General features: G+C 41.2%; 1 protein-coding gene across 3 annotated transcripts in view; it reads right to left on the bottom strand.

Moving 5' to 3' along the window:
• Nucleotides 1-11,707, bottom strand: part of galnt13 (UDP-N-acetyl-alpha-D-galactosamine:polypeptide N-acetylgalactosaminyltransferase 13) — a 417,261-nt gene that overhangs the window by 37,098 nt on the left and 368,456 nt on the right. For 2 of the 3 annotated variants that reach the window (XM_043693775.1, XM_043693778.1), the window contains one exon: nucleotides 4,994-5,202. The exons of the other annotated variant lie outside the window; for it this stretch is intronic. In XM_043693775.1, the coding sequence (XP_043549710.1) occupies nucleotides 5,017-5,202 (186 nt within the window). In that variant the 3' untranslated portion in view covers nucleotides 4,994-5,016. The remainder of the gene's footprint in view (nucleotides 1-4,993; nucleotides 5,203-11,707) is intronic. 3 annotated transcript variants of the gene reach the window in all.

Here is an 11,707-nt window from a genome sequence, read left to right as displayed (position 1 = left end):
TACCATCCGCCTTCCTCAGACTCAGCACCGCCTTCTTGACCTGCAATCTTCTTCCCGACCTCTCCGCCCCCACTCCCTCTCTGGCCTATCACCCTCACCCTTACCTCCTTCCACCTATCGTATTCCCAGTGCCCCTTCCCCAAATTACCTCCCCCCTACCTTTTATCTCAGCCTGCTTGGCACACCAGCATCATTCCTGAAGAAGGGCTTATGCCCGAAACGTCAATTCTCCTGCTCCTCGGATGCTGCCTGGCCTGCTGTGTTTTTCCAGCACCACATTTTTCAACTCTGGTACTCCAGCATCTGCAGTCCTCACTTTCTCGACAGTGTGTCTTAGCATCACATGTGTAAATACTTCTGAAATGTTGAGAATTTCTGCCTTTACCACCCTTACAGGCAGTGAGTTCCAGATTCCTACCACCTTCTAGGTAAAAAAAAACAATTTCCTCACATCCCCTCCAAACCTCTCAATCCTTGCCTTACCACAAAAAATGACGGTGGCAGGGGAGGACATATTTGGGCTTCAGCTCTGTCTACTCCTTTTCACCAGGCCTGGTGTATTCTTCCTTTTCTCCCCCTCTCTTTTATATTTTTTTCTAACACCCATTTCATCTTGCCTTCTTTTGGTGACTCTGGGTGAGGAAGGAGTTTCCGGGAGCTGGAGCAGCAGAGAATTCAATGTGGATCCTTGTGGCGGCTTTCTGGTGGGTTCTTTGACCAGGTTGCTTTGGCAGACAAGGCACTTTAAGGGCCTGGGATTACAATGGCCCGAGCTTCCTTGAGGCTTCCACAGCATCTTCCCAGTGGCACGTTTAGGCTGGCCCAGCCTGGCATTCCTGTAGGCAGCTTCAGCGGCGGCCTGGAAATCCTTTTGGTGGTTGCTTTCATCAGCGACAGTCTACATCTCTTTGTGGTAGCTTCAGTCAGTCTGTGACTCCATGCAGCATTTTCTTCAGCATCATGGTGGGTCCAGTCCAGGATTTCCATGGAGTTTGGGTCCTCGAGCCCACACCCATGAAATGGACTAAGTGCAAATGACAATGAGGCTAATTCTATTCAATTCAGTTAAATCTATGACATCTGGTCATTGATGCCTTCACCAAGGAGAAAAGTTGCTTTCCACCTATCCTATCTCAGCCCCTCGTAATTTTATACATCTCGATCAAGTCCCCGTCAGACTCCTCTGCTCCAAAGCAAACAATCCAAGTCTACAATCTCTTTTCATGACTCAAACATTCCCTCAAGATCTGCTTCTTTGAAAAAGGGATCTAGCCAAAGTTTGACGGTGGTTAAAAGTGGCTGTCTGGAGACCATATCTAAAATATCATACCTGAAAGTGTCAAGAATGCTTAAGGGGGAGAAATATACTACAAACTGAACCGTAAGATCTTTTGAGTATCTCAGACTGTGAACATGGTGGGAGAAGACTTCAGTCTGGGTGACAGATATGATTGTATTTCTTTCTTTCAAAATCCACAAGAACAGAAGTTAAAAGCCAGTTCCAACTTTGGTCTGTGTGCGCTGGTGGGCTGAGGTACTTATGTTTACTATCCTGCATTCCTACTTTGCAGGTAAATGATGCTCTCACTTTGAGACCCAGAAGCTAGTTAGCAAGACAATTCAAAAGAAATAGCACAAATGAAGATCACTTATCTTAAAAGGAGAAAGTGAGGACTGCAGATGCTGGAGATCAGAGCTGAAAATGTGTTGCTGGAAAAGCGCAGCAGGTCAGGCAGCATCCAAGGACTAGGAGAATCAATGTTTCGGGCATGAGCCCTTCCTGACCTGCTGCGCTTTCCCAGCAACACATTTTCAGCACTTATCTTAAAAATCAAGACCCTCAAAATTGATGTTCGATTATTCACTCCTCACAAGTGATCCAGAGACTTAGCTGTATATTTTTAATGTATCATTTTTTGTACTTCTTATTTTGAATTTATGAGTGTGTTGTGTGTTATTGTTTTTCTTTCATTTTCAGTAGCTAGTAAAATCTCTCTTTGGTTAATTCAAGAAAACCTTGTAAATTAGTTCCATTGACACAGTGGTAGTGTTGCTACCAAAGGGCCAGAAGTTTTGGCTTCAAGTCGCACCTGCCACGTAAATCTGGCATAACAGGTCTGAAATGGGTGATTATAAATAATGATTTGGAGATGCTGATGTTGGATTGGGGTGTACAAAGTTAAAAATCACACAACACCAGGTTATAGTCCAACAGGTTTATTTGGAAGCACTAGCTTTCACTAGCGCTGCTCCTTCATCACAATCCCACAACCAGTTGATGAAAGAGCAGCGCTCCGAAAGCTAATGCTTCCAATTAAACCTGTTGGACTATAACCTGGTGTTGTGTGATTTTTTAACTTTATACATAAGGACATTTCCTTATATTATCTACATCTCATTCACTGGAATTCTTTCAGTAAAGCCTTTTAACTTCCCACGTCGCCCTCAGTTTATTGAGATCCTCTTCAAAACTGGTATTGTTGTGTTTCTGGTTATGCTTTTTAAGCTATCCATTATTTTCATAACTTTTTCCTTAATTTTGTGAAGTGGCTTGGGACATTAGTGTTACTCTGTAAATAAAATTGTTTATTGCTGAAAATCATTTTGAGTATGCTTACAGGGGATCTATTTGTTCTTCCATTGTACATTTCACAAGATCTATTTTTCAGGTAACTAGTCTGACCTGATCTGAACCTCTGAAGGGGAGCAACTGACCATTGAGGGGAAAATAGTAGTAGCATGGCACAAGGCATTCATGGCATTTAGCTGATACATCCTTTACCTAAGCATCTTGTCAGATTGTTAAACTAGTTCCTACATTACAAAGTTGTCCAGGAATCATGATGTTAATGCTAACAGTCACTGCTGCCTGCTTCCACACTACATGTATATAGTTTATTCTCCTGCCAGCCTCATTAAGTATCTCTCCTTTGAATCATTTTAGTATGTCCTTTACAAGCTTGGAAATATTTGCAGACTTAAGCCTTTCATTTGGTTCAGATGTCTTTTAATATATCTGCATTATATTGGTATTTGTAAACCACTGCAGGTAACACTTGTTTTGGGTGCTGCTCCAGATCCACTATGAGTTATATGGGCTGATCTGGTGGAAATAACCAATTGCTGACAGGAATTGTCATCCTGCGGCACCCAACAATGTTTAAACTGACAGACTCCAGGATCTTAGCTTGGGTTAAATTGGGACTAACTGATGTCTGAAATGTCTCTCCATTGGATTTTCAGCAATGCATCAAAGACCCTGGAACAATTGAGCTCTATTATCTTCGGCATTCAGTAAAATTAAGAATAACTTCAGTGAGACTGTAATTTTATACAGTTAGAATAAGATTTGTAATCGACAACTGCAAAGGAAAAATGAAGTGTGGATTTTAATGTTTTCTCCAAAGTAATTGTCCAGCCATACATTAATCTATTTTATCACAATTGTTTTGAGAGTCCTGGTGCACCCTGTATAGTTCTACCTATTTGTAAACTGACATTGTCATTATAAGAAATCATTCCTCTTCTATTTTTGGATTACTTTATGATTTTCGGTATTGTAATATAGCTCAAACACAACTGTGCCATTAAGATAAAGAGAAATGAAAAATGACTTGCATTTACACACTGCTTTTCATAATCATTGGATATCTCAAAAAGCCTTATAGATGATAATACACTTCTGAAGCACCACTGTTGAAATGTAATAAACACTGCAGCCAATTATGCTCTCAATAAACCCCTGCTGAAAATGTGTTGCTGGAACAGCGCAGGTCAGGCAGCATCCAGGGAACAGGAGAATCGACGTTTCGGGCATAAGCCCTTCTTCAGAAAGGGCTTATGCCCGAAACGTCGATTCTCCTGTTCCCTGGATGCTGCCTGACCTGCTGCGCTGTTCCAGCAACACATTTTCAGCTCTGATCTCCAGCATCTGCAGACCTCACTTTTTCCTCTCAATAAACCCCCACAAACAGCTATATGAGAATAACCAGAAAATCAGTTTCTTTGATCTAGGTTGAGAGATAAATATTAGCCAGGATTTCAGGGATAAATCCTCTACTTTTCTTCAGATTGGTGCTGCAAGATTTTTACATCCACACAGAAAGCAGATAAAGACTTGATTTAATATCACATCCTAAATACTGCTCTTCTTTCAGTCCAGAACACCTTCTACATTACATTGGCAGCTTTTATTTTTGCACTCAAGCCCTAGAAAGAAACTGGAACCCACAACTTTCTAACTCAGAGACAAGTGTATTACCCACTGAACCACTGCTGCCACTCCACTTATCTGAATGAGTGTTTTACATAAAATACAGGGACAGTAACCTTCAGATCGCTTCATTATTTATGCTTTCCAGAAGCTTTGATGATGCTTAAGCTTTTCAGAATCAAACCTGCAAGAATATATCCACTATTCACTACATGGAACTTTCCACAGTAAGTATACACATTAGAGCTGAAATTCCTTTAGTAATGAAGAAAACTCATTTAATCTCCATAACAAATGATCCTCAAAAATCAAAGTTTCAGTGCATTTAAAATATGATTTCAAAAGTTGAGCATGATTGACTTGTCAATTCTCAAGAAAAAAAATCTATTGTTTGCTTTTAAAAATCAGACCGTTAATATATTGAAAGCTTAGCAAGTACACAATTGTTGGGAGTTTTTATTATAGATTATAAAAGAAAGGCTTGGATTTGTAGAACATCTTTCATTACTGTTGGATAGTTCAAGTCCCAATAAAGTACTACTCAAGTGTAGTCACGTCATAAGATTTTAAAAAGCAAACACATTTTATTGAAAATTGTAACTTTTCAATTATGTAGCCAGGTGTTTTATTTTTATCCAATCAACAACTCCTGATTATCTCTGACTCCATATATGAATCAAAATATAATTGAAAAGTTACATATGACTCTATACTAATCAGTACTATACTATAATACTAAGTCACTACCAAAATAGAATTTCACAAAGCATGATTACTGACCTCTATTTTTTTTAAGTGTTACTTTAAAGAAAATAATCAGTTGGGCTGTAAAAAATATTCCTGAAAACTTCTTGGCGAGTGTAGTTTCTTAGGATCCATATGTGCGAAGGGCTGTCAGCGCAGCTCTCCAAAGCAGGAACATACTTCCCAATGTCCATCTTCCTAGTTGATAGACATAATTGGCTATCTACATGAACAAATATGTGCTTCTGTGTGACAGAAAAGATATGAAGAGCTAGAACATGTGGAAATATAACCAAAGAGGCAAAGCACTGAACAATCAAGAAGAGAAATCAATAAACATGATAGTTAAATTTAACCTAAGTATATTGAACCAATCTAACAGACCTTAATTCATTCCTCGTACTTACGCTGATATACAAGTAAATAGTAATTTTCCCAAAATCCCTCCAATCACAATCTCGGAGGGTATCCTGAAATTGCTATTCCCTCCTCTTGGCCCTGTCAGATTTTGCAGGGTCAACAGATAGCATGAATTTTCATAGGGCAGATACCTACAAGAGCAATTTTAGATTCCTTTCTGGCATCTGGGTGTGAAGAGCCAGCAAGGGCTGTGGTGGAGCTGAAAGTGTGTTGAAGGCAGGCTGGTATAGATTCCATCCAGGAGAAAATGAGGACTGCAGATGCTGAAGATCAGAGTCAAGAGTATGATGCTGGAAAAGCACAGCAGGTCAGGCATCATCCGAGGAGCAGGAGAATCGACGTTTCAGGCATAAGCCCTTCATTAGGATTCCTCAGATGCTGCCTGACCTGCTGTGCTTTCCCAACACCGCACTCCCGATTACATTCCATCCATGAGCTATGCTCTTACTCACCGTCATGAAAAGAGGCTGATCTGGTTAACTTCAAAACAAATATCTTGGATATTTGCAGGTCGGTTTGCCTGATGGGCTCTGTGTTTCCTGTGGAGGCCAGTTCACATCTAATCTCTTAAAATATGGCTGGCCACACAAACGTGCAAACCCAGCTGAGGAGCTGGAGCAGTATTTCTAGCTTACAGTGTCCTTATCACAAATCTTGTCTGTTATTTGCTTTTTAAAGAGCAAGCGGAAGTTCTGCCCTTGGGCTGTAGGGAAATCCTCAAAGTTACTTTAACTCTTGTGGAACTTCAAAGCAAACCAGAAAGAAAGTTGCATTTATATAGTATTGCTAATGCTGCATATATCTATTTCATGGCTTATGTTAATATTTGAGAGATCATGGCCTTATTTCTGATACAGATCAGTTAGGTACATATTTACGTCTCGATAATACCATGGACATTTTACAAAATCTTTTATGAAACAGCCGAGAACAATCTAAAAAATCTTTGCAGCCAATGACAAAGATAATTCTTGAAACCACCCCCTTTTTTAGCAGTAGGTATGCTACATTCCATGCTAACATATCCAATAGCTACTGTCATCTACTTGGACATCTAGTCGGGTGAGTTACAGGTGAGGGGTGATGGCTGTTGACACAGGTTTAAAGGGTAGATGTTATTTCAAGGGAAGGTGGTCAGGTTGACAAGGGGGCATCACTTCAAGGAACATGATGAGGTGAGAAGAGTGCAGTGCTGGTCAGGGTAGTGTGGAGGGAGCAGTGGAGGGGGAGGGGGGACCTAGCAGGGTTAGCTCAGGGCAGTGGTTGTCAAGTCAGATTGAGTTAGGTGAGCGCCATCAGGAATGTCATAGGTCAGGGGGTGTAAGTTGGAGGAGTGCAGTCAGTGCTGAATTCGAGATTTAGTTTAATAGTTAGACAGAAATTACATTAAGTTTTCTTTTTTTTCCTGCATGATGTGAAGCTAAAGTGAACTGGAATCCTCCAAAATCTCTAACCTCATGTATTATTTTAAGAGAGTTCCAAACATACGGTTATTGCCAAGTTGGAATTTCCAATTCTCCAGCAATTCCCTCTGAGTCAGCTGTGTCAGGTTTTTCGCAGGTATCAGTGGGCTCCAGGCTATGCTGCGGCAATGACTATATGAACAAAAAAAGTTCTGGACCCATTCTGGAAGATTGTTGTTTTAAAGGCAAAAACACAGGGCTTTAGTTGCTGCCGTAACACCTACAGGGAATGGCAATTCAGAAGTTTATTCATGTTTATTTAATAAGGGCCAGAATAGGAGAAGGGGCAAAAAAGCAGCAAGGGGTTAGCTGAAGATATTCTAAATGTGGGATACGTGAATTAAAGATCAGATTGAGGATTGAATAGACAAGGCTATGTTATCATGGAGAAGGCAGGATAACTCTTTGGTCTCAATTTATCTGGGTGTTGTCTTGGAAATGATTTTAGTTACAGTTAACAATGTTAATAATTTTAGTACACAATTAAAAATAAATAAATAAATAAATAAATAAAATGATGGCAAAATCTCTCTGAAAACAACATAACTGGCTAAAATTTTGAATCAGAAATTTTACTAAATCACAAAACCATAAAAAATATTCCCCTCATCTTAGCAAAATAGGAAGTTATTTGAAGACAAGAAAGGCTGTTTTGTAAACGAACACAAACACATGCATACATCAAGAATACTTTCAAGCCATCTCAGATCTAAACTATACTGCTGAACTCAAGAGAAAAATAGATTAGGAACTGAAGTCTACCATCATCTTCTGAAGAGTTATAGCGAAAATGTCCTACAGAATTAGTTGATATCAATTCTGATGACAATTCATCAACCTTTAACAATTTGCGATTCCCTGACATGAGGTTTGGGAAAAGTTTCAAAACTGAAATGTTTACAATGAGGCCTGAACTTCCTGCATACTCGCAAACTGCCACTTCTATACTGTCTGACATCAGCACATCTGAGTCTTCCATCATGAAGCAACAAAACACCTCAGCGACATTGTTATATCAGGCTCTAGGAACTAAATTTGAAGTTTACTACTATTGTCTAGGTTTCCCAGGGATCAGGGGATTCAGCAGTGATTCAGCAGTGAAATGGGTGTCAGACCTGTCAGTCCCAATGGTGGGCGAGATTTTCAAAACCCCTTACAGGGGAGAAAGAACAGAAGTACTCTGCACGCCCTTTAAGGTAGCCTTTAGCCTTCCACAGATCTGATCACTAATGTCCCATCACTCCCAGATCTGATTGCCACCCTCCCACTCACAACCTTTAACCTCCTCCCAATTGCAGGTCATTGCTCTCAAGGGTCCTAAGTTGACCATTTGAGGATGGCTCTGGGTGGGACACAGAGTTACCAAATGGTAGAGGTCCTACAAGACCTTCCAGTCATTTTCAGCTTCACCTGCACCCACTGTCTCCTTGCACATGTTTAACTCAATAACAGTGAGTACAGACATCATGAGGTTCCATGGCATCAGGTTAGATATGGACAAGGAAACCTTCAACTGATTACCACATACCATTCTCCATTAGCTGATGAATCAGTGTTCCTCCAAATTGAGCAACACTTGGAGGAAGCACTGAGGGTAGCAAGAGTGCACAAAATATACTGTGTGGGGAATTTCAATGTCCACTACTGGCTGAACTGGTCAAGTTCCACAGGTCATAATTGCTAGACTGGGTCTGCTGTAAACGGAGAGGGAACCAACAGAAGGGGAAAACAGACTTCATCCTGACCGATCTGCCTACTGTAATTGCATCTGTCTGTGACAATCTCAGCCAGAGGGACCACATAGTCCTAAGAGGAACGAAGTCCCACCTCCACATTAATAAGACTTTACATTGTGCTTTGTGGCACTATCATTATGTCAAATGGGACAGATATTGAACAGGTTTAGCTGTTAATGAGGCACTGAGAGTCATCAGCAACAGGATTGTACTCCAACAGACTCTGCAACCACATGGCCTAGCATATCCTCCACTCTGCCACTAGCATCAAACCAAAACAGCAAATGCTGGAAATCTGAAACAAAAACAGAAATTGCTGGGGAAACTTAGCAGGTCAAGTAGCATGCGTGGAAAGAAAGCAGAGTAAGTGTTTTGAGTCATTCTGAAGAAGGGTCACTGGACTTTAAGTCTGCTTTCTCTCTACAGATGTTGCTAGACCTCTTGACATTCTCTAGCAATTTCTGTTTTTGACCAGGGGACCAACCTGCTTCCATTAATATTGCAGGAGGGAAAACCGGGAGCAGCACCAGGCATGCCTAAAAATGAGGTATTAATCTTGTGAAGGTACAACACTGGACTACTTTTGTTCAAACAGCATAAACAGCAAGTGATAGACTGAGCTAAACTAATCCACAACAAACTGATAAGCTCTGCATGCCTGCCATACCAGTTGTGAATGGTGGTGGGCAATTAAACAAAAAGTATTCTGGGTAATCCAAGGTGGAGGACAGGAAAAATTTCTGGCTGTAAGAGCTGCTCCTTTTTTTGAGGTATTTTAGGTGTTGGAGGTGATTTCCTCAAACTCCAGGAGCAGCAATCACTGTTTTATATGCTGTTGCATTGTTTTGGAACTTTGGGGAAAAGAAGTCAAAACAACAGCAGTTTAAAAGGGAGAAGTAGCAGATAAAGGAAGCACATGGTGAGGACAGTGCAGGGGAGAGAGAGAGAGAGAGAGAGAGAAAGAGAGAAAGAGAGAGAGAGAGAGAGAGAGAACCTGCACAGTTACCGCCTTTGCAGTTTGAATTCATGTATCACTGGACAACGGTGTGCATCTGGGAAAATTAACAAACAATGAAATTCACAACTAATCTTGGAAGAACTATTGGGCGAAGTTCACAGCTCAGAATCAGATAAGTTAATTGTTGTTTTAGGTCTATCCAAGAGAAAGGCTGCAGTAGTGAGTATAGTGGATTCTTTCTTGATTATAGGTTTTTGGAGATAAGTCTCTTGATTAAACTTAAAATATAAGCCATAATTATTAATTTAACCTGGGGCAGTGTGTGTAGAGGAATAAGACGGTGTTATTTTCTGGGTCTGTAGATTGTGAGGGAGCAAAAATGGCCTTTGCAGTGATATGTACTTCTTGTCAGATGTGGGACTTTAAAGAGAGTTTAAGGGTTACTGCGGATTATATCTGCCATAAATGCTGTTGGATGCTAAACTTATCAGATCGAGTGGATTGGTTGGAAGATAGATAGAAGCGATGAGGAATTTGCAACAGCAACAGTATGTGATGGATGGCAGTTATAAGAAGCGGGGAAAGTCTGAGATACAGTCACATAGACGGGTTAACTCCAAGAAGGGTGAGAGAGGACAGCACCTAGGGCAGGAGTCTTTTGTGGATATACCTATTTCAAACAGGTATGCTGTTTTGGAAAATGTAAGGGGTGATGGGTTCTCAGGAGAACGTAGCACAAACAGCCAAATTTCTGGTATTGAGACTGGCTCTAATGCAACGAGGGGTACGTCGGCTTCCAAGAGATCAATTGTGTTAGGGGATTCTGTAGTCAGAGGTACAGACAGACGTTTCTGTGGCCAGCAGAGAAAAAGCAGAATGGTGTGTTGTTTCCCTGGTGCCAGGATCAAGGATGTCTCAGAGAGGGTGCAGAATGTTCTCACGGGGGAAAGGGGCCTGCAGGAGGTCATTGTCCACATTGGAACCAACGACATTGGAAGGGAAAAGGTTGAGACTCTGAAGGGAGATTACAGAGAGTTCGGCAGGAATTCAAAAAGGAGTTCCTCAAGAGTCGTAATATCTGGATTATTCCCGGTGCTACGAGCTAGTGAGGGCAGGCACAGGAGGATAGAGCAGATGAATGCATGGCTGAGGAGCTGGTGTATGGGAGAAGGATTCACATTTTTGGATCATTGGAATCTCTCTTGGGGTAGAAGTGACCGGTACAAGAAGGATGGATTGCACCTAAATTGGAAGGGGACTAATATACTGGCAGGGAAATTTGCTAGAGCTGCTTGGGAGGATTTAAACTAGTAAGGTGGGACCCAGAAAGATAGTGAGGAAAGATCAATCGGAGACTGGTACAGTTGAGAACAGATCAGGGCATGGTTAGGAACAGGGGACTGGGATATCATAGCAATTACAGTAACATGGCTCAGGGATGTGCAGGATTGGCAGCTTAATGTTCCAGGATACAAATGTTACAGGAAGGATAGAAAGGGAGGCAAGAGAGGAGAGGGAGTGGCATTTTTGATAAGGGATAGCATTACAGCTGTCCTGAGGGAAGATATTCCCGGAAATACATCCAGGGAACTGAAAATAAGAAAGGGGTGATCACCTTATTGGGACTGTATTATAGACTCCCCCAATAGTCAGAGGGAAATTGAGAAACAAACTTGTAAAGAGATCTTAGCTATCTGTAAGAATAATAGGGTAGTTATGGTTGGGGATTTTAACTTTCCAAGCATCGACTGGGACTGCCATAGTGTTAAAGGTTTAGATGGAAAGGAATTTCTTAAGTGTGTACAAGACAATTTTCTGATTCAGTATGTGGACGTACCTACTAGAGAAGGTGCAACACTAGACCAACTCTTGGGAAATAAGGCAGGGCAGGTGACTGAGGTGTCAGTGGGGGAGCACTTTGGGGCCAGCGACAATAATTCTATTAGTTTCAAAATAGTGATGGAAAAGGATAGACCAGGTCTAAAAGTTGAAGTTCTAAATTGGAGAAAGGCCAATTTTGACGGTATTAGGCAAGAACTTTCAAAAGCTGATTGGAGGTAGATGTTCGCAGGTAAAGGGACGGCTGGAAAATGGGAAGACTTCATAAATGAGATAACAAGAATCCAGAGAATGTATATTCCTATCAGGGTGAAAGGGAAGGCTGGTAGGTATA

The sequence above is a fragment of the Chiloscyllium plagiosum genome, chromosome 7 (assembly GCF_004010195.1).
Source record: "Chiloscyllium plagiosum isolate BGI_BamShark_2017 chromosome 7, ASM401019v2, whole genome shotgun sequence".
Classification (NCBI taxonomy): domain Eukaryota; kingdom Metazoa; phylum Chordata; class Chondrichthyes; order Orectolobiformes; family Hemiscylliidae; genus Chiloscyllium; species Chiloscyllium plagiosum.
Note: the sequence above shows the minus strand (reverse complement) of the source record. Positions and strands in the feature narration are given on the sequence as shown.